General features: G+C 43.8%; 1 protein-coding gene and 1 long non-coding RNA gene across 2 annotated transcripts in view; both read right to left on the reverse strand.

Moving 5' to 3' along the window:
* LOC115183993 (MHC class II transactivator) overlaps window positions 1–23,172 on the reverse strand; it is a 50,892-nt gene extending 27,720 nt beyond the window's left edge. Inside the window, exons 1-8 of the mRNA XM_029744991.1 lie at window positions 22,730–23,172; window positions 11,477–11,551; window positions 5,708–5,770; window positions 5,515–5,556; window positions 5,077–5,145; window positions 3,225–3,761; window positions 2,197–2,343; window positions 1,581–1,649 (exon numbers count right to left, since the gene is read on the reverse strand). Coding sequence (XP_029600851.1) covers window positions 1,581–1,649; window positions 2,197–2,343; window positions 3,225–3,761; window positions 5,077–5,145; window positions 5,515–5,556; window positions 5,708–5,770; window positions 11,477–11,551; window positions 22,730–22,757 — 1,030 coding nt within the window. The 5' untranslated portion in view covers window positions 22,758–23,172. The remainder of the gene's footprint in view (window positions 1–1,580; window positions 1,650–2,196; window positions 2,344–3,224; window positions 3,762–5,076; window positions 5,146–5,514; window positions 5,557–5,707; window positions 5,771–11,476; window positions 11,552–22,729) is intronic.
* On the reverse strand, window positions 13,960–15,889 carry LOC115183989 (uncharacterized). The gene is made up of 2 exons (XR_003874155.1): window positions 15,152–15,889; window positions 13,960–15,109 (listed from the first exon to the last, which is right to left on the reverse strand). It is a non-coding gene; the product is annotated as an uncharacterized LOC115183989 (long non-coding RNA).

The following is a 23,172-nucleotide window of genomic DNA, read 5'->3' on the forward strand; positions in this document are numbered from 1 at the left end:
CGGACACACAGACCCACAGACACACAGACCCACAGACCCACAGACACACAGACACACAAACACACAGACACACAGACACACAGACACACAGACACACAGACCCACAGACCCACAGACACACAGACCCACAGACACACAGACCCACAGACACACAGACACCCAGGCACACAGACCTACAGACACACAGACACACAGACCCACAGACACACAGACCCACAGACCCACGGACACACAGACCCACAGACACACAGACCCACAGACCCACAGACACACAAACACACAGACACACAGACACACAGACCCACAGACACACAGACCCACAGACACACAGACCCACAGACACACAGACCCACAGACACACAGACCCACAGACCCACAGACACACAAACACACAGACACACAGACACACAGACCCACAGACACACAGACCCACGGACAAACAGACCCACAGACACACAGACCCACAGACCCACAGACACACAAACACACAGACACACAGACACACAGACCCACAGACACACAGACCCACGGACACACAGACCCACAGACACACAGACCCACAGACCAACAGACACACAAACACACAGACCCACAGACCCACAGACACACAGACCCACAGACACACAGACCCACGGACACACAGACCCACAGACACACAGACCCACAGACCCACAGACACACAGACCCACAGACACACAGACACACAGACACACAGACCCACAGACACACAGACCCACAGACCCACAGACACACAGACACACAGACCCACAGACCCACAGACACACAAACACACAGACACACATATTCCTCCACTGTAGGAGATAGAAACAGAAGCATTTTGCTCCACTGTAGGAGATAGAAACAGAAGCATTTTGCTCCACTGTTGGCGCTAGAAACAGAAGCATTTTGCTCCACTGTAGGAGCTAGAAACAGAAGCATTTTGCTCCACTGTTGGAGCTAGAAACAGAAGTATTTTGCTCCACTGTAGGAGATAGAAACAGAAGCATTTTGCTCCACTGTTGGAGCTAGAAACAGAAGTATTTTGCTCCACTGTAGGAGCTAGAAACAGAAGCATTTTGCTCCACTGTAGGAGATAGAAACAGAAGCATTTTGCTCCACTGTTGGAGCTAGAAACAGAAGCATATTCCTCCACTGTAGGAGATACAAACAGAAGCATTTTGCTCCACTGTAGGAGCTAGAAACAGAAGTATTTTGCTCCACTGTAGGAGATAGAAACAGAAGCATTTTGCTCCACTGTAGGAGCTAGAAACAGAAGCATTTTGCTCCACTGTTGGAGCTAGAAACAGAAGCATTTTGCTCCACTGTTGGAGCTAGAAACAGAAGCATTTTGCTCCACTGTAGGAGCTAGAAACAGAAGCATTTTGCTCCACTGTTGGAGCTAGAAACAGAAGCATTTTGCTCCACTGTAGGAGCTAGAAACAGAAGCATTTTGCTCCACTGTTGGAGCTAGAAACAGAAGCATTTTTTGCTGCCCTTGTGATAACATCTGCTAAAATTTGTACGCTACCAATGAACTTTGATTTGATTTGACTCATGGACACACACACACACACACTCACTCAGTATGTAGGTGGGCGGTCTTGAGAAGCTGAAAACAGGAGCTTGAACCAGCTGCAGCTCTGAGCCATCTGTAAGGACACAGAGCAAAGGTTACACACTCTCTCTCACACACACACACACACACACACACACACACACACACACACACACACACACACACACACACACACACACACACACACACACACACACACACACACCCACACACACACACTCTCCCTCACACACACTCTCCCTCACACACACTCTCCCTCACACACACACACACACACACACACACACACACACACACACACACACACACACACACACACACACACACACACACACACACACACACACACACACACACTCCCTCTCACACACACTCTCTCTCTCACACACACACCCACACACACACACACTCTCCCTCACACACACACACTCTCCCTCACACACACACACACACACACACACACACACTCCCTCACACACACACTCTCCCTCACACACACATGGACCAACAACAACAAAAAATTCTCAAAAGAAAAATCTCCATTGAAAGTGCATTATGAGTCCAGCATGACTCTTCATTTGTGTCTGGGAAACCAGCCTATTACATCATCACACACTTACTGCTACACGAAGAGACGAAAGTAGCAGTCCCAAACCCAGGAATGTAAAGGAGAGAGGGAGCGATCTGGAGAAGTCTGGCAGGAGGAAGAGGAGGAGGAGGAGGAGGAGAGAGAGTCACGGCCGAGAGGGGAGGAGAGCCAGCACCACCTAGAGAGAACACACACAAAAAAAACAATCAGTTTGATTTATTCAGTTCCATTTTAAAAACAAGCCTTGATCATCAATACCTAAATTACAGGTTAGGCTGAATCACTTCTAAATCCCCGTTCCCTTTACCAGTCTCTCAGCCACACTACCCCGCTGATGAGGAACTAAACCCCACGTTCCCTTTACCAGTCTCTCAGCCACACTACCTCCCTGTTGAGGAACTAAACCCACGTTCCCTTCACCAGTCTCTCAGCCACACTACCTCCCTGTTGAGGAACTAAACCCACGTTCCCTTCACCAGTCTCTCAGCCACACTACCTCCCTGTTGAGGAACTGAAGACAAGACTGCCTTTTAACTGAGCTGTAAACTTCTGTCCAATCCTCTTTCTCCCAGAACTGTGCACTCGTTCACTCTCCCTTGAAGAGAGAGTCTACACTTCAGGGATAGGGGAGAGTGAAGGAGTCTACACTTCAGGGATAGGGGAGAGTGAAGGAGTCTACACTTCAGGGATAGGGGAGAGTGAAGGAGTCTACACTTCAGGGATAGGGGAGAGTGAAGGAGTCTACACTTCAGGGATAGGGGAGAGTGAAGGAGTCTACACTTCAGGGATAGGGGAGAGTGAAGGAGTCTACACTTCAGGGATAGGGGAGAGTGAAGGAGTCTACACTTCAGGGATAGGGGAGAGTGAAGGAGTCTACACTTCAGGGATAGGGGAGAGTGAAGGAGTCTACACTTCAGGGATAGGGGAGAGTGAAGGAGTCTACACTTCAGGGATAGGGGAGAGTGAAGGAGTCTACACTTCAGGGATAGGGGAGAGTGAAGGAGTCTACACTTCAGGGATGGGGGAGAAGGTAGAAACAGAGTTGGTTCTAGGCCTTACCTCTGATGGGAGAATCTGTCTGAGTCTCTCTCTTCATCAGTCCGTCAACAGGTTCTGTCGCTCTCCTCTTCCTCTGTCCGTCACCAGGTTCTGTCTCTCTCCTCTTCGCTCTCTTCCTCTGTCCGTCACCAGGTTCTGTCTCTCTCTTCCTCTGTCCGTCAGCAGGTTCTGTCTCTCTCTTCCTCTGTCCGTCACCAGGTTCTGTCTCTCTCCTCTTCCTCTGTCCGTCACCAGGTTCTGTCTCTCTCCTCTTCGCTCTCTTCCTCTGTCCGTCACCAGGTTCTGTCTCTCTCCTCTTCCTCTGTTCGTCACCAGGTTCTGTCTCTCTCCTCTTCGCTCTCTTCCTCTGTCCGTCACCAGGTTCTGTCTCTCTCTTCCTCAGTCCGTCACCAGGTTCTGTCTCTCTCCTCTTCCTCTGTCCGTCACCAGGTTCTGTCTCTCTCTTCCTCTGTCCGTCACCAGGTTCTGTCTCTCTCCTCTTCCTCTGTCCGTCACCAGGTTCTGTCTCTCTCCTCTTCCTCTGTCCGTCACCAGGTTCTGTTAGGGACAACATCACACAGGACACTGTTGTTTCAATCACCTGTTGTTGACGTCATACTCTATATCAGACCGGCCGTTGTGAGGGCAGGCTTCTGCTACGTCCAAGCAGCAACACAGCTTATTTAAGTCTTTAATAAGCCAAGCAGCAACACAGCTTATTTAAGTCTTTAATAAGTCGAGCAGCAACACAGCTTATTTAAGTGGTTAATAAGCCAAGCAGCAACACAGCTTATTTACGTCTTTAATAAGCCAAGCAGCAACACAGCTTATTTAAGTCTTTAATAAGTCAAGCAGAAACACAGCTTATTTAAGTCTTTAATAAGCCAATCACCAACACAGCTTATTTAAGTCTTTAATAAGTCAAGCAGCAACACAGCTTATTCAAGTCTTTAATAAGCCAAGCAGCAACACAGCTTATTTAAGTCTTTAATAAGTCGAGCAGCAACACAGCTTATTTAAGTCTTTAATAAGCCAAGCAGCAACACAGCTTATTTAAGTCTTTAATAAGCCGAGCAGCAACACAGCTTATTTAAGTCTTTAATAAGTCAAGCAGCAACACAGCTCATTTAAGTCTTTAATAAGTCAAGCAGCAACACAGCTTATTTAAGTCTTTAATAAGTCGAGCAGCAACACAGCTTATTTAAGTATTTAATAAGTCAAGCAGCAACAACACAGCATATTTAAGTATTTAATAAGCCAAGCAGCAACACAGCTTATTTAAGTCTTTAATAAGTCAAGCAGCAACACAGCTTATTTAAGTCTTTAATAAGTCAAGCAGCAACAACAGCTTATTTAAGTCTTTAATAAGCCAAGCAGCAACACAGCTCATTTAAGTCTTTAATAAGTCGAGCAGCAACACAGCTTATTTAAGTCTTTAATAAGCCAAGCAGCAACACAGCTTATTTACGTCTTTAATAAGTCAAGCAGCAACACAGCTCATTTAAGTCTTTAATAAGTCAAGCAGCAACACAGCTTATTTAAGTCTTTAATAAGTCAAGCAGCAACACAGCTTATTTAAGTATTTAATAAGTCAAGCAGCAACAACACAGCATATTTAAGTCTTTAATAAGCCAAGCAGCAACACAGCTTATTTAAGTCTTTAATAAGTCAAGCAGCAACACAGCTCATTTAAGTCTTTAATAAGTCAAGCAGCAACACAGCTTATTTAAGTCTTTAATAAGTCAAGCAGCAACACAGCTTATTTAAGTCTTTAATAAGTCAAGCAGCAACAACACAGCTTATTTAAGTCTTTAATAAGTCAAGCAGCAACAACACAGCTTATTTAAGTCTTTAATAAGCCACGGCGTGTTACCTCTCCTTATCTTGCAGTTCTGTTTCTGGCTGCCTGGCTCGGCCACCGCTGTCGGTATGGCAACCTCACCTACACACCACACCACAACAGACAGAGGAAGTGAGAGAGTTGGCAGAGTGACTCTGGGACCTGGCATCACCGGGTATAGAAACGCAACCACTAGAACAGACAGACGGCATCACCGGGTATAGAAACGCAACCACTAGAACAGACAGACGGCATCACCGGGTATAGAAACGCAACCACTAGAACAGACAGACGGCATCACCGGGTATAGAAACACAACCACTAGAACAGACAGACGGCATCACCGGGTATAGAAACACAACCACTAGAACAGACAGACGGCGTCACCGGGTATAGAAACACAACCACTAGAACGGACAGACGGCATCATAGAAACACAGCGACTAGAAGCACCTGTTCTAAACTCCTTACCAGTCTGTATGTCCACATTGAAGTCCAGATCAAACACCGCATCTGAAACAGGGGATAGTTGTCAATCAGCCAGTTACGATGTTTATGTGCAGTGTTTTGTGTGTGTGTGTGTGTGTGTGTGTGTGTGTGTGTGTGTGTGTGTGTGTGTGTGTGTGTGTGTGTGTGTGTGTGTGTGTGTGTGTGTGTAACTTACCATTGAAGTCAAACTGAAAATCCCAGAGTTCCCCGAGAAAATCCTCGACTTCCAGGTCTAATTCTGAGAAACAGGAAGAAAACAGTCAAACAGCCAATCACCTTCCCTGGCTGTGACTAAACAGCCAATCACCTTCCCTGGCTGTGACTAAACAGCCAATCACCTTCCCTGGCTGTGACTATACAGCCAATCACCTTCCCTGACTGTGACTAAACAGCCAATCACCTTCCCTGACTGTGACTAAACAGCCAATCACCTTCCCTGGCTGTGACTAAACAGCCAATCACCTTCCCTGGCTGTGACTAAACAGCCAATCACCTTCCCTGACTGTGACTAAACAGCCAATCACCTTCCCTGGCTGTGACTTAACAGCCAATCACCTTCCCTGGCTGTGCCTCACCAGGAAGTGAAGTAATATTATAACAACAATTATACCCGTTCCCTCATGAGGGAGAACCCGGAAAAACACGTTCAGGGTACAGGGTACAGGGAGACAGGGAGACAGGGAGGAATGGAGACAGGGGGACAGGGAGACAGGGAGGAATGGGGACAGGGAGACAGGGAGACAGGGAGACAGGGGGACAGGGGGACAGGGGGACAGGGAGACAGGGGGACAGGGAGACAGGGAGACAGGGGGACAGGGGGACAGGGGGACAGGGAGGAATGGAGACAGGGAGACAGGGGGACAGGGAGACAGGGGGACAGGGAGACAGGGAGACAGGGGGACAGGGGGACAGGGAGACAGGGAGACAGGGAGGAATGGAGACAGGGTACAGGGAGACAGGGAGACAGGGGGACAGGGAGACAGGGGGACAGGGAGACAGGGAGACAGGGAGACAGGGAGACAGGGGGACAGGGGGACAGGGAGACAGGGAGGAATGGAGACAGGGTACAGGGAGACAGGGAGGAATGGAGACAGGGTACAGGGAGACAGGGAGGAATGGAGACAGGGGGACAGGGAGACAGGGAGGAATGGGGACAGGGAGACAGGGGGACAGGGAGACAGGGGGACAGGGAGACAGGGGGTGAGGGAGACAGGGGGACAGGGAGACAGGGAGACAGGGGGACAGGGGGACAGGGAGACAGGGGGACAGGGGGACAGGGAGACAGGGAGACAGGGAGACAGGGAGACAGGGGGACAGGGGGACAGGGAGACAGGGAGGAATGGAGACAGGGTACAGGGAGACAGGGAGACAGGGAGGAATGGAGACAGGGGGACAGGGAGACAGGGAGGAATGGGGACAGGGAGACAGGGGGACAGGGAGACAGGGAGACAGGGGGACAGGGAGACAGGGAGACAGGGAGACTGGGAGGAATGGAGACAGGGTACAGGGAGACAGGGAGACAGGGAGGAATGGAGACAGGGGGACAGGGAGACAGGGAGGAATGGGAACAGGGAGACAGGGGGACAGGGAGACAGGGGGACAGGGAGACAGGGGGACAGGGAGGAAGGGAGACAGGGAGACAGGGGGACAGGGGGCCAGGGAGACAGGGGGACAGGGAGACAGGGAGACAGGGAGACAGGAAGACAGGGAGACAGGGAGACAGGAAGACAGGGGAACAGGGGGACAGGGAGACAGGGAGACAGGGGAACAGGGAGACAGGGGGACAGGGGGACAGCGAGACAGGGAGACAGGGAGACAGGGGAACAGGGGGACAGGGAGACAGGGAGACAGGGAGACAGGGGGACAAGGAGACAGGGAGACAGGGGAACAGGGGGACAGGGAGACAGGGAGACAGGGGGACAGGGAGACAGGGGGACAGGGGGACAGCGAGACAGGGAGACAGGGAGACAGGGGAACAGGGGTACAGGGAGACAGGGAGACAGGGAGACAGGGGGACAGGGAGACAGGGAGACAGGGGAACAGGGGTACAGGGGGACAGGGGGACAGGGGGTGTTACGGTGCAGAGTTATGAGGGACTAACGTTCCTCTAATTAATCCCTGTCCCTTCATCAACTCTATGTCCTGTATAGAAGAACAGTTCCCTTTATAGAACAGTGTGTGTGTGTGTGTGTGTGTGTGTGTGTGTGTGTGTGTGTGTGTGTGTGTGTGTGTGTGTGTGTGTGTGTGTGTGTTTGTGTGAGAGAGAGATATCCATACGGAACTAAAAGTTTCTAAACATTGTCCTTTGTATAACAGTGTTATGTTGCACGGTTACCTGAGCACTATAACTACCAAGGTAACTTTAGTCAATTCTGAGTTAAATTCAGGATAACCGGTACCACAAAAGTGGTTCACCATTTAGCCAGGTAAATGTCTATGGCAACGAATCCTTCAGAACTTACCTGCTCTGGGGGCAGGCTAACAGGGCTAACAGAGCTAACAGGGCTAACAGAGCTAACAGAGCTAACAGGGCTAACAGGGCTAACAGAGCTAACAGAGCTAACAGGGCTAACAGGGCTAACAGAGCTAACAGGGCTAACAGGGCTAACAGGGCTAACAGAGCTAACAGGGCTAACAGGGCTAACAGGGCTAACAGGGCTAACAGGGCTAACATGGCTAGCAGGGCTAACTCCATTAATCCTGAATCAAATCAAATCAAATTTTATTGATCACAGGTCAACAGGGCTAACAGGGGTGACAGAGCTAACAGAGCTAACAGGGCTAACAGGGCTAACAGGGCTAACAGGGCTAACAGAGCTAACAGGGCTAACAGAGCTAACAGAGCTAACAGGGCTAACAAGGCTAACATGGCTAGCAGGGCTAACTCCATTAATCCTGAATCAAATAAAATACAATTTTATAGGTCACATACACGTGTTTAGCAGATGTTTATGCAGGTGTATCTAAAAGCTTGTGTTTCTAGCTCCGACACTGCATTAATATCTAACAAGTAATATCTGCCAGTTTCTATAACTTATACCCAATACACACACATCTAAAGTAAAGGAATGGAATTAAGAATATATAAATATATGGACGAGCAACGTCAGAGCGGCTAAGATACAGTAGAATAGTGTAGAATACAGTATATACATATGAGATGAGTAATACATAGACTAAGATACAGTAGAATAGTATAGAATACAGTATATACATATGAGATGAGTAATACATACAGATACAGTAGAATAGTATAGAATACAGTATATACATATGAGATGAGTAATACATAGACAGATACAGTAGAATAGTATAGAATACAGTATATACATATGAGATGAGTAATACATACAGATACAGTAGAATAGTATAGAATACAGTATATACATATGAGATGACTAATACATACAGATACAGTAGAATAGTATAGAATACAGTATATACATATGAGATGAGTAATACATACAGATACAGTAGAATAGTATAGAATACAGTATATACATATGAGATGAGTAATACATAGACTAAGATACAGTAGAATAGTATAGAATACAGTATATACATATGAGATGACTAATACATAGACTGTACTTATACTGTATGTAATAACACAAAACTATTTCTGGGCAAACAACAATTTAATAACACATTAAAAAAAAACGTTAAAAAATAACGCAAAGTTTCCTAAGAGCTAGAAGCGAGGCAACCCTCTCTGTCGGTCGCCGTGGTAATCCTCTGAATGAAGTGTCTGTACTGCAAGCCGAGGACCAATGGCAGCGCAGTATAACTTAACTCAGCTTTACATAACGTCTACCACAGACGGACCATTTGCATGAGGAACTAACATAGCCTGCTATCAACTGTATCTCTGTAGATCAGTGTTTAGTCCAGGGTAACTATATCTCTGTGTTAGTCCAGGGTAACTATATCTCTATAGAACAGTGTTAGTCCAGGGTAACTATATCTCTATATCTCTGTGTTAATCCAGGGTAACTATATCTCTATAGAACAGTGTTTAGTCCAGGGTAACTATATCTCTATAGAACAGTGTTAGTCCAGGGTAACTATATCTCTGTGTTAGTCCAGGGTAACTATATCTCTATAGAACAGTGTTAGTCCAGGGTAACTATATCTCTGTGTTAGTCCAGGGTAACTATATCTCTATAGAACAGTGTTAGTCCAGGGTAACTATATCTCTGTGTTAGTCCAGGGTAACTATATCTCAGTGTTAGTCCAGGGTAACTATATCTCTATAGAACAGTGTTAATCCAGGGTAACTATATCTCTGTGTTAGTCCAGGGTAACTATATCTCTGTGTTAGTCCAGGGTAACTATATCTCTATAGAACAGTGTTAGTCCAGGGTAACTATATCTCTGTGTTAGTCCAGGGTAACTATATCTCTGTGTTAGTCCAGGGTAACTATATCTCTGTGTTAGTCCAGGGTAACTATATCTCTGTGTTAGTCCAGGGTAACTATATCTCTGTGTTAGTCCAGGGTAACTATATCTCAGTGTTAATCCAGGGTAACTATATCTCTATAGAACAGTGTTAGTCCAGGGTAACTATATCTCTATAGAACAGTGTTAGTCCAGGGTAACTATATCTCTATAGAACAGTGTTAGTCCAGGGTAACTATATCTCTGTGTTAGTCCAGGGTAACTATATCTCTGTGTTAGTCCAGGGTAACTATATCTCTGTGTTAGTCCAGGGTAACTATATCTCTGTGTTAGTCCAGGGTAACTATATCTCTGTGTTAGTCCAGGGTAACTATATCTCAGTGTTAATCCAGGGTAACTATATCTCTATAGAACAGTGTTAGTCCAGGGTAACTATATCTCTATAGAACAGTGTTAGTCCAGGGTAACTATATCTCTATAGAACAGTGTTTAGTCCAGGGTAACTATATCTCTATAGAACAGTGTTAGTCCAGGGTAACTATATCTCTGTGTTAGTCCAGGGTAACTATATCTCTGTGTTAGTCCAGGGTAACTATATCTCTATAGAACAGTGTTTAGTCCAGGGTAACTATATCTCTGTGTTAGTCCAGGGTAACTATATCTCAGTGTTAGTCCAGGGTAACTATATCTCTGTGTTAGTCCAGGGTAACTATATCTCTATAGAACAGTGTTAGTCCAGGGTAACTATATCTCTGTGTTAGTCCAGGGTAACTATATCTCTATATCTCTGTGTTAATCCAGGGTAACTATATCTCTATAGAACAGTGTTTAGTCCAGGGTAACTATATCTCTGTGTTAGTCCAGGGTAACTATATCTCAGTGTTAGTCCAGGGTAACTATATCTCTATAGAACAGTGTTAGTCCAGGGTAACTCTATCTCTATAGAATAGTGTTAGTCCAGGCTAACTATATCTCTGTGTTAGTCCAGGGTAACTATATCTCTATAGAACAGTGTTAGTCAAGGGTAACTATATCTCTGTGTTAGTCCAGGGTAACTATATCTCTGTGTTAGTCCAGGGTAACTATATCTCTATAGAACAGTGTTAGTCCAGGGTAACTATATCTCTATAGAACAGTGTTAGTCCAGGGTAACTATATCTCTGTGTTAGTCCAGGGTAACTATATCTCTATAGAACAGTGTTAGTCCAGGGTAACTATATCTCTGTGTTAGTCCAGGGTAACTATATCTCTATAGAACAGTGTTAGTCCAGGGTAACTATATCTCTGTGTTAGTCCAGGGTAACTATATCTCTGTGTTAGTCCAGGGTAACTATATCTCTGTGTTAGTCCAGGGTAACTATATCTCTGTGTTAGTCCAGGGTAACTATATCTCTACAGAACAGTGTTTAGTCCAGGGTAACTATCTCTCTATAGAACAGTGTTAGTCCAGGGTAACTATATCTCTGTGTTAGTCCAGGGTAACTATATCTCTATGTTAGTCCAGGGTAACTATATCTCTATAGAACAGTATTAAGTCCAGGGTTACCTGGCAGAAAGTCTTCAACCTCAGGTGTAGGGGAGGGGAGCAGATCCATAATGTCCACATCCTGCATCCTGGCACCTGTTGACCAAATAACATTGGATCACCATATATTACATCTATTGTATACAGTAATCATGTGCCTATGAACTAGATTTGTGCTGTTAACACGGATGTGGTGTGCCCTCGGAGAGGAAGTCCACTGTGTGCAGCTCAACCTGCACTAACATGAATAACATGAGAATGTCTACTACTTCTGATAAGTTTCCCAGTAAAACAATGAAAACAAGAAACCATCACAGAAAAGTGCTCATAAATATCCCACGTTAACATATGTAGCTTAAGAAACAAGTTTCACGAAATGAATAATTTACTAGTAACAGATGACATTAATATTCTGACTATGTCTGAATCTCACTTAGATAATACCTTTGATGATACAGTGGTAGCAATACATAGTTATAACATCTACAGAAAAGACAGGAATTCCAATGGTGGAGGTGTTGCTGTTTATATTCAGAACCACATTCCTGTAAAGCTTAGAGAGGATCTCATGTTAAATACTGTTGAAGTAATATGGCTACAGGTTCATCTGTCCTCACCTAAAGCCCCATTCTGGTGGGAAGCTGCTATAGACCACCAAGTGCTAACAGTCATTATCTGGATAACATGTGTGATTATGCTTGATAATGTATGTGATATCAACAGAGAGGTACAGTACCTGTCATAAGTTTGGACACACACCTACATAATCCAGGGTTTTTCTTAATTTGTACTATTTTTTACTATATTGTAGAATAATAGTGAAGACATCAAAACTATGAAATAACACATATGGAATCATGTAGTAACCATAAAAGTGTTTTTTTTTAAAAATCATAATATATTTTAAGATTTGAGATTCTTCAAAATAGCCACCCTTTGCCTTGATGACAGCTTTGCACACTCTTGGCATTCTCTCAACCAGCTTCATGAGGTAGTCACCTGGAATGTATATATAGTAGCCATATCTAGGAAAACCAAAGTTCCAAAGGCTGGGTCTAATATAGTGTATAAGAGGTCATACAATACATTTTGTAGTGATTCCTATGTTGTCGATGTAAATAATATTTGTTGAGTCCGTGGTGTGTAATGAGGAGGAACCAGACGTTGCACTGGACACATTTAATGAAATTGCTTATCCCAGTTACTAATAAACATGCTCCCGTTAAGAAAAGGACATGTAAAAACTGTTAAATCCCCGTGGATTGATGAAGGAATTGAAAAAAATGGTATGGTTTTGAGAGGGACGAGGCAAAAGGAATGGAAAATAAGTCTGGCTGTACAACCGATGGGCAAATGTACTGCAAGTTGAGAAACCATGTGACTAAACTGAATAAAAAGAAGAAGAAACGACACTATGAAACACTTCCCTGTTGGCTCAGTTGGTAGAGCAGGGTGTTTGCAACGCCAGGGTGGTGTTTTCAACGCCAGCACGGTGCTTGCAACGCCAGCACGGTGCTTGCAACGCCAGCACGGTGTTTGCAACGCCAGGGTGGTGTTTTCAACGCCAGCACGGTGTTTGCAACGCCAGCACGGTGTTTACAACGCCAGGGAGGTGTTTTCAACGCCAGCACGGTGCTTGCAACGCCAGCACGGTGTTTGCAACGCCAGCACGGTGTTTGCAACGCCAGCACGGTGTTTGCAACGCCAGAACGGTGCTTGCAACGCCAGAACGGTGCTTGCAACGCCAGGGCGGTGTTTGCAACGCCAGCGCGGTGCTTGCAACGCCAGGGCGGTGTTTTCAACGCCAGCACGGTGCTTGCAACGCCAGCACGGTGTTTGCAACGCCAGCACGGTGTTTGCAACGCCAGCACGGTGCTTGCAACGCCAGCACGGTGTTTGCAACGCCAGCACGGTGTTTGCAACTCCAGCACGGTGTTTGCAACGCCAGGGTTGTGGGTTCGATTCCCACGGGGGGCCAGCACAAAAAAAAAAAAACATTTTTTAAAATAAAATGCATGAAATGAAATGTATGCATTCACTACTGTAAGTCGCTTTGGATAACAGCGTCTGCTAAATGACTAAAATGTAAAATGTAAATAAATGACATAAAGAATGATAGTAAAAAAAACTTTGCAGCACCTTCAATGTAAGTTTGGGCAAAAAGGCAAACTCAGCTCCTTCATTCATTGAATCAGATGGCTCATTCATTATAAAAACCGACTGATATTGCCAAATACCTCAAGGATTTGTTTTACCATTGGCAAGATAAGCAAACTTAGGGATGACATGCCAGCAACAAACGCTGACACTACACATCCAAGTATATCTGACCATATTATGACAGACAGGAAGTGTACTTTTGAATTCCGTAAAGTCAGTGTGGAAGAGGTTAACAAATTATTAAGGATGTTGGGTTATGGTCTCTCCACTAGCATCAGGACCTCTCAATAAGGATGTTGGGTTATGGTCTCTCCACTAGGCATCAGGACCTCTCAATAAGGATGTTGGGTTATGGTCTCTCCACTAGGCATCAGGACCTCTCAATAAGGATGTTGGGTTATGGTCTCTCCACTAGCATCAGGACCTCTCAATAAGGATGTTGGGTTATGGTCTCTCCACTAGGGACCTCTCAATAAGGATGTTGGGTTATGGTCTCTCCACTAGGGACCTCTCAATAAGGATGTTGGGTTATGGTCTCTCCACTAGGCATCAGGACCTCTCAATAAGGATGTTGGGTTATGGTCTCTCCACTAGCATCAGGACCTCTCAATAAGGATGTTGGGTTATGGTCTCTCCACTAGCATCAGGACCTCTCAATAAGGATGTTGGGTTATGGTCTCTCCACTAGCATCAGGACCTCTCAATAAGGATGTTGGGTTATGGTCTCTCCACTAGCATCAGGACCTCTCAATAAGGATGTTGGGTTATGGTCTCTCCACTAGCATCAGGACCTCTCAATAAGGATGTTGGGTTATGGTCTCTCCACTAGCATCAGGACCTCTCAATAAGGATGTTGGGTTATGGTCTCTCCACTAGGCATCAGGACCTCTCAATAAGGATGTTGGGTTATGGTCTCTCCACTAGCATCAGGACCTCTCAATAAGGATGTTGGGTTATGGTCTCTCCACTAGGCATCAGGACCTCTCAATAAGGATGTTGGGTTATGGTCTCTCCACTAGCATCAGGACCTCTCAATAAGGATGTTGGGTTATGGTCTCTCCACTAGCATCAGGACCTCTCAATAAGGATGTTGGGTTATGGTCTCTCCACTAGGGACCTCTCAATAAGGATGTTGGGTTATGGTCTCTCCACTAGCATCAGGACCTCTCAATAAGGATGTTGGGTTATGGTCTCTCCACTAGCATCAGGACCTCTCAATAAGGATGTTGGGTTATGGTCTCTACACTAGGCATCAGGACCTCTCAATAAGGATGTTGGGTTATGGTCTCTCCACTAGCATCAGGACCTCTCAATAAGGATGTTGGGTTATGGTCTCTCCACTAGCATCAGGACCTCTCAATAAGGATGTTGGGTTATGGTCTCTCCACTAGCATCAGGACCTCTCAATAAGGATGTTGGGTTATGGTCTCTCCACTAGCATCAGGACCTCTCAATAAGGATGTTGGGTTATGGTCTCTCCACTAGCATCAGGACCTCTCAATAAGGATGTTGGGTTATGGTCTCTCCACTAGGGACCTCTCAATAAGGATGTTGGGTTATGGTCTCTCCACTAGCATCAGGACCTCTCAATAAGGATGTTGGGTTATGGTCTCTCCACTAGCATCAGGACCTCTCAATAAGGATGTTGGGTTATGGTCTCTCCACTAGGGACCTCTCAATAAGGATGTTGGGTTATGGTCTCTCCACTAGGCATCAGGACCTCTCAATAAGGATGTTGGGTTATGGTCTCTCCACTAGCATCAGGACCTCTCAATAAGGATGTTGGGTTATGGTCTCTCCACTAGCATCAGGACCTCTCAATAAGGATGTTGGGTTATGGTCTCTCCACTAGCATCAGGACCTCTCAATAAGGATGTTGGGTTATGGTCTCTCCACTAGGGACCTCTCAATAAGGATGTTGGGTTATGGTCTCTCCACTAGGCATCAGGACCTCTCAATAAGGATGTTGGGTTATGGTCTCTCCACTAGGCATCAGGACCTCTCAATAAGGATGTTGGGTTATGGTCTCTCCACTAGCATCAGGACCTCTCAATAAGGATGTTGGGTTATGGTCTCTCCACTAGCATCAGGACCTCTCAATAAGGTGTCTAGGTGTTTTTTATTTTTATTTATCCTTTATTTATACAGGTTTTTTCTCATTGAGATAACATCTCTTTTCCAAGAGAGACCTGATCCAATAGCAGCAAGGGGAACAACGTTTCAGTCAAAACAACTTACATTACACTAACACAACATTAAACAACACTATAAACACACATACAATACAACAACAACAAAACATTTTTACGTTAAAAAACACGAAAGTCTTGACAAAAAAAAAAAACAGCTGTCCTAAAGACAATTACACTCCTCTATGATATATACATCGATCAAGTGTTTAAACTCCACCAACAAAACAAGATCGTCACATTTTTAAAATGTTCAGGAGAGAATTCCAGGACCACGGAGCCGAGTAACTAAAACTATTTCTACCATGACCTGTTCTAATTCTTGGTACTGTTAGAAACAAATCAGAAATGGGACCGTTAATTGATATTTATTTACTGACCTGATTAAAAAAAGAATAGAGATAAAATGGCATTTTTCCCCCCAGTGTTTACCAGTGTTTACCAGTGTTTACCAGTGTTTACCGGTGTTTACCGGTGTTTACCAGTGTTTACCAGTGTTTACCGGTGTTTACCGGTGTTTACCAGTGTTTACCGGTGTTTACCGGTGTTTACCGGTGTTTACCAGTGTTTACCAGTGTTTACCGGTGTTTACCGGTGTTTACCGGTGTTTACCAGTGTTTACCAGTGTTTACCGGCGTTTACCAGTGTTTACCGGTGTTTACCGGTGTTTACCAGTGTTTACCAGTGTTTACCAGTGTTTACCAGTGTTTAAACCTACGCAAGGTCAATGACGACCAGGCAACGGCGCTGTAGAGATCACAATGATGTGTTAGACGTTTTGGATCTGTAATGAACCTGAGGGCTGCATGATACACTGAATCAAGTGCTCTCAGGGTTGTGGTTGAGGCCTGCATATATATAACATCTGTCACGTCCTGGCCAGTCTAAGGGTTAATTGGTATTGTAGTTTGGTCAGGACGTGGCAGAGGGTATTAGTTTTATGGTATTCGGGGTGGTGTGTTTGTTGTAGGGGATTTGATTTGTGTATTCCGGGGTTTTTGGGCACTGTTCCTTGTTATGTATGTCTATGATTGATCTAGCTGTTGTACGTCTATGTTTGGGTTCATTGGGGTTGGGACTCTCAATTGAAGGCAGGTGTTGTCCATTTGCCTTTGATTGAGAGTCCCATATATTAGGGTGTGTTTGTATGTGTCTTTTGTGGGGAATTGTTGTGAGCACTGCGTTTGTTTGAGCCTGCCACACTGTTGCCGTTGTGAGTATTGTTTGTTGTTTTGTTTTTCTCAAGTGGATACCTTACATGTTTTTATCAGTAATAAACATGAGTGTCCACAATCCCGCTGCATTTTGGTCCTCCTTTCCTCAACACGACAAAGAACGTGACAACATCACTACAATCTAAAACTGCCAGTAATGTACAGTTGTGGCCAAAAGTTTTGAGAATGACACAAATATTAATTTTCACAAATTTTGCTGCCTCTCGTGTCTTTAGATATTTTTGTCAGATGTTACTATGGAATACTGAAGTATAATTACAAGCATTTCATAAGTGTCAAACGCTTTTATTGACAATTACATGAAGTTGATGCAAAGAGTCAATATTTGCAGTGTTGACCCTTCTTTTTCAAGACCTCTGCAATCCACCCTGGCATGCTGTCAATTAACTTCTGGGCCACATCCTGACTGATGGCAGCCCATTCTTGCAAAATCAATGCTTGGAGTTTGTCAGAATTTGTGGGTTTTTGTTTGTCTACCCGCCTCTTGATGATTGACCACAATTTCTCAATGGGATTAAGGTCTGGGGAGTTTCCTGGCCATGGACCCAAAATATCGATGTTTTGTTCCCCGAGCTACTTAGTTATCACTTTTGCCTTATGGCAAAGTGATCCATCATGCTGGAAAAGGCATTGTTCGTCACCAAACTGTTCCTGGATGGTTGGGAGAAGTTGCTCTCGCAGGATGTGTTGGTACCATTCTTTATTCTTAAGCAAAATTGTGAGTGAGCCCACTCCCTTGGCTGAGAAGCAACCCCACACATGAATGGTCTCAGGATGCTTTACTGTTGGCATGACACAGGACTGATGGTAGCGCTCACCTTGTCTTCTCCGGACAAGCTTTTTTTCCGGATGCCCCAAACAATCGGAAAGGGGATTCATCAGAGAAAATGACTTTACCCCAGTCCTCAGCAGTCCAATCCCTGTACCTTTTGCAGAATATCAGTCTGTCCCTGATGTTTTTCCTGGAGAGAAGTGGCTTCTTTGCTTCCCTTCTTGACACCAGGCCATCCTTCAAAAGTCTTCGCCTCACTGTGCGTGCAGATGCACTCACACCTGCCTGCTGCCATTCCTGAGCAAGCTCTGTACCGGTGGTGCCCCGATCCCGCAGCTGAATCAAATTTAGGAGACGGTCCTGGCACTTGCTGGACTTTCTTGGGCACCCTGAAGCCTTCTTCACAACAATTGAACCGCTCTTCTTGAAGTTCTTGATGATCCGAAAAATGGTTGATTTAGGTGCAATCTTACTGGCAGCAATATCCTTGCCTGTGAAGCCCTTTTGTGCAAAGCAATGATGACGGCATGTGTTTCCTTGCAGGTAACCATGGTTGACTGAGGAAGAACAATGATTCCAAGCACCACCCTCCTTTTGAAGCTTCCAGTCTGTTATTTGAACTCAATCAGCATGACAGAGTGATCTCCAGCCTTGTCCTCATCAACACTCACACCCAGTGTTAACGAGAGAATCACTGACATGATGTCAGCTGGTCCTTTTGTGGCAGGGCTGAAATGCAGTGGAAATGTTTTTTGGGGGGGATTCAGTTCCATTTGCATGGCAAAGAGAGACTTTGCAATTAATTGCAATTCATCTGATCACTCTTCATAACATTCTGGAGTATATCCAAATTGCCATCATACAAACTGAGGCAGCAGACTTTGTGATAATTAATATTTGTGTCATTCTCAAAACGTTTTGGCTACGACTATACATCGTGCCAGCTCCTTCCTGGTCTCAAAAGAAAAACAAGCCTTACGCCGGTAATAAAAAACCTATTCTCAGCAATGAGCTTCCTTATCAAGTTCTCTACAGGCACAGTGAATCTCAGTTTATCATCAACCCACACACACCCAAATATTTGTACACTTTCACTTGCTCTATAGTACGTCCAGCCAATGTAGCAATGACATGATCGGTAACATACCTGGCATTTGAAAATACCATTGCATTTTGTTTTTTCCCTGAATTTAGAACCAGCTTTAAAAATCATACAGATTCTGTTTGTATGATGTTAAATGCTCTTTGGGCATTTTCATAAGCTGAAGGTAAACTACTATCAATATCATCTACATAAAAATGAACATCCATTGTTTCAATAAGATCCCCCCCCCCCCCAAATGTTGTTTATATACAAAATGAACAACAAAATAGAACCTTTGCGTAACACCTGAGTACAACTCTATGGACTCAGATTTTACAACCATCCACCATTAAAAGTAAGACTTGATTGGTAATTTATAAACCAAACCTAGAGCACGACCAGTCATTCCACAACATTTTAACCTTTACAATAACACGGTGTCGAATGCTTTCGACAAATCATTAAAAACGAGACACACAATGTAGCTTCTCATCAAGAACACAGTGAATGTAATTTAAAACCTTCAGTGTTGCTGAACACAGTGCTGTGACCAGACCTAAAACCTGATTGCATTCCATTTTAAATAATTGTTTTTCTTGGAAGTAGGTCTTTAGAACTGCCTACTAACGAAGGGACTCCAGTACCTTTGACAAGTACAGACGATTTTGATATGGGTCGATAGTTGTCAAGTAGCGAAGGATCTCCAGCTTTCAGGAGAGGCAGTACAAAAGCAGATTTCCATAATGTGGGGATATCAAGGGTTGGTTCCTTTAACCAACTACAGAATTTTTCAAGCTACAACATTCTATAACAGCCATGTTAGAACCCCATTAACATGACACTACAACATTCTATAACAGCCATGTTAGAACCCCATTAACACTACAACATTCTATAACAGCCATGTTAGAACCCCATTAACACTACAACATTCTATAACAGCCATGTTAGAACCCCATTAACACTACAACATTCTATAACAGCCATGTTAGAACCCCATTAACACTACAACATTCTATAACAGCCATGTTAGAACCCCATTAACACTACAACATTCTATAGCAGCCATGTTAGAACCCCATTAACATGACACTACAACATTCTATAACAGCCATGTTAGAACCCCATTAACATGACACTACAACATTCTATAACAGCCATGTTAGAACTCCATTAACATGACACTACAACATTCTATAACAGCCATGTTAGAGCCTCATTAACATGACACTACAACATTCTATATCAGCCATGTTAAAACCCCATTAACACTAAAACATTCTATAACAGCCATGTTAGAACCCCATTAACATGACACTACAACATTCTATATCAGCCATGTTAGAACCCCATTAACACTACAACATTCTATAACAGCCATGTTAGAACCCCATTAACATGACACTACAACATTCTATATCAGCCATGTTAGAACCCCATTAACATGACACTACAACATTCTATAACAGCCATGTTAGAACCCCATTAACACTACAACATTCTATAACAGCCATGTTAGAACCCCATTAACATGACACTACAACATTCTATAACAGCCATGTTAGAACCCCATTAACACTACAACATTCTATAACAGCCATGTTAGAACCCCATTAACATGACACTACAACATTCTATAACAGCCATGTTAGAACCCCATTAACATGACACTACAACATTCTATAACAGCCATGTTAGAACCCCATTAACACTACAACATTCTATAACAGCCATGTTAGAACCCCATTAACATGACACTACAACATTCTATAGCAGCCATGTTAGAACCCCATTAACACTACAACATTCTATAACAGCCATGTTAGAACCCCATTAACACTACAACATTCTATAGCAGCCATGTTAGAACCCCATTAACATGACACTACAACATTCTATAACAGCCATGTTAGAACCCCATTAACATGACACTACAACATTCTATAACAGCCATGTTAGAACCCCATTAACACTACAACATTCTATAACAGCCATGTTAGAACCCCATTAACATGACACTACAACATTCTATAACAGCCATGTTAGAACCCCATTAACATGACACTACAACATTCTATAACAGCCATGTTAGAACCCCATTAACACTACAACATTCTATAACAGCCATGTTAGAACCCCATTAACACTACAACATTCTATAACAGCCATGTTAGAACCCCATTAACATGACACTACAACATTCTATAGCAGCCATGTTAGAACCCCATTAACATGACACTACAACATTCTATAGCAGCCATGTTAGAACCCCATTAACACTACAACATTCTATAACAGCCATGTTAGAACTCCATTAACATGACACTACAACATTCTATAACAGCCATGTTAGAACCCCATTAACATGACACTACAACATTCTATAACAGCCATGTTAGAACCCCATTAACATGATACTACAACATTCTATAGCAGCCATGTTAGAACCCCATTAAAATGACACTACAACATTCTATATCAGCCATGTTAGAACCCCATTAACACTACAACATTCTATAACAGCCATGTTAGAACCCCATTAACACTACAACATTCTATAACAGCCATGTTAGAACCCCATTAACACTACAACATTCTATAACAGCCATGTTAGAACCCCATTAACACTACAACATTATATAACAGCCATGTTAGAACCCCATTAACATGACACTACAACATTCTATAACAGCCATGTTAGAACCCCATTAACACTACAACGTTCTATAGCAGCCATGTTAGAACCCCATTAACACTACAACATTCTATAACAGCCATGTTAGAACCCCATTAACATGATATGGGTAATATTTAATATTTAAATAATGCTATGTAACTATCCTCCAGAGTGGCGAAGCGGTCTGAGGCATCACTACAGACCCTGGTTCGATCCCAGGCTGCATCACACTTGACCAGGAGTCCCATAGGGCGGCGCACAATTCGCCCAGGGTCGTTCGGGTTTGGGGAGGGTTTGGCCGGGGTAGGCCGTCATTGTAAAATAATAATTTATTCTTAACTGAAATTGCCTCGTTAAATAAAATAAAGTAAATAAATAAAAACAGAAATTCTAGAATTTTTAACAATATTCAACATTGTCAATATTTGTCCGATCTCTCTAAAGATAATTTCTCTGGTCCAAAGCTGAAACAGACTGGTCTTTCACTATAACTAATATATTGGGTTTCAGCAGGGACCCAGAGCATCTAGATTGTACCCACATCCTGTATGGGGGGGTGACAGTTGAGAAGTTCATCTATTTTTTTGCCATGTCGAGAATTATATTAAAACAGATCAGAAAATAAAGTATGGGCTAATTAATGACCTCCACGTTTTTTCCCCCTCCCCCACGTGTCACAGTTTTATTGTTCTGTTAAACATGTGGGGGCGGTGTGGGGGGGGGTGGCGGACATGATACAAGTCCTATAATATAACAATAAAATGCCAAACACAAATTAAACATTACAGAAGTTAGATTTCAACACACAGTATTATTCCATCTGAATAACAGAACTGAGAACAGCGCTTACAGGGGGCCATAGAAGACACCCGGGTTATTCACTTCTCTCGTTGCTGGCTGGAATCCCCCCCCAACCCCAAATCACCCACCACATGCAATCATTCACAAACAAAATACGGCGAAATTAAATTGATTTACAAATATAAAAACAGTTAGAACTCTTAAATAAATAGTACAAAATAAGTGACATTTATTGTCTTTTCAATAAAATGTATGTTTTTTTTTTTTTTCGCCATGCAGTGGAGATGGTATCGTTGCGTGCGTCGGATAAAATTATATTGAAGAGACCAGCAGAAAAATAACCCAAAAAATCTCACCTGTCTGGCGGGAATCGAGAGTCTCCATCCGTCGGGTTAAAAGGCAACAGCTTCCACTATATGATCCGTGTCCAAATGCATTAAGCTATAGCTGTCCTTGAATGCTCCGTGCACTTTGTGGTCGTTTGTTGTGCGTCTGTGTGTGTTCGCGACGTACCCAGGGCATCCATTCACTTTTACTTTCGATAGGAATCTCATTGTGCGTCTGTTCTCTACTCTCCCTCTCCCTCTCTCTCTCTCTCTCTCTCTCTCTCTCTCTTTCTCTCCCATTTCGTTTCCACTGATCTACAAACTTAAAAGACAAGTGCTTTCATCACTCAGACCAAGGCGTGTATGGCTCCAATTTGATAAAGGAGAGAGTGATGTAGACGTGGGGAACCCCACTAACGCCAAACTAACTATTGGTAATGTTGTTAAAGAGGTGATTATGTTGCAAGATAAGA

The sequence above is a fragment of the Salmo trutta genome, unplaced genomic scaffold (genome assembly GCF_901001165.1).
Source record: "Salmo trutta unplaced genomic scaffold, fSalTru1.1, whole genome shotgun sequence".
NCBI classification, from domain to species: domain Eukaryota; kingdom Metazoa; phylum Chordata; class Actinopteri; order Salmoniformes; family Salmonidae; genus Salmo; species Salmo trutta.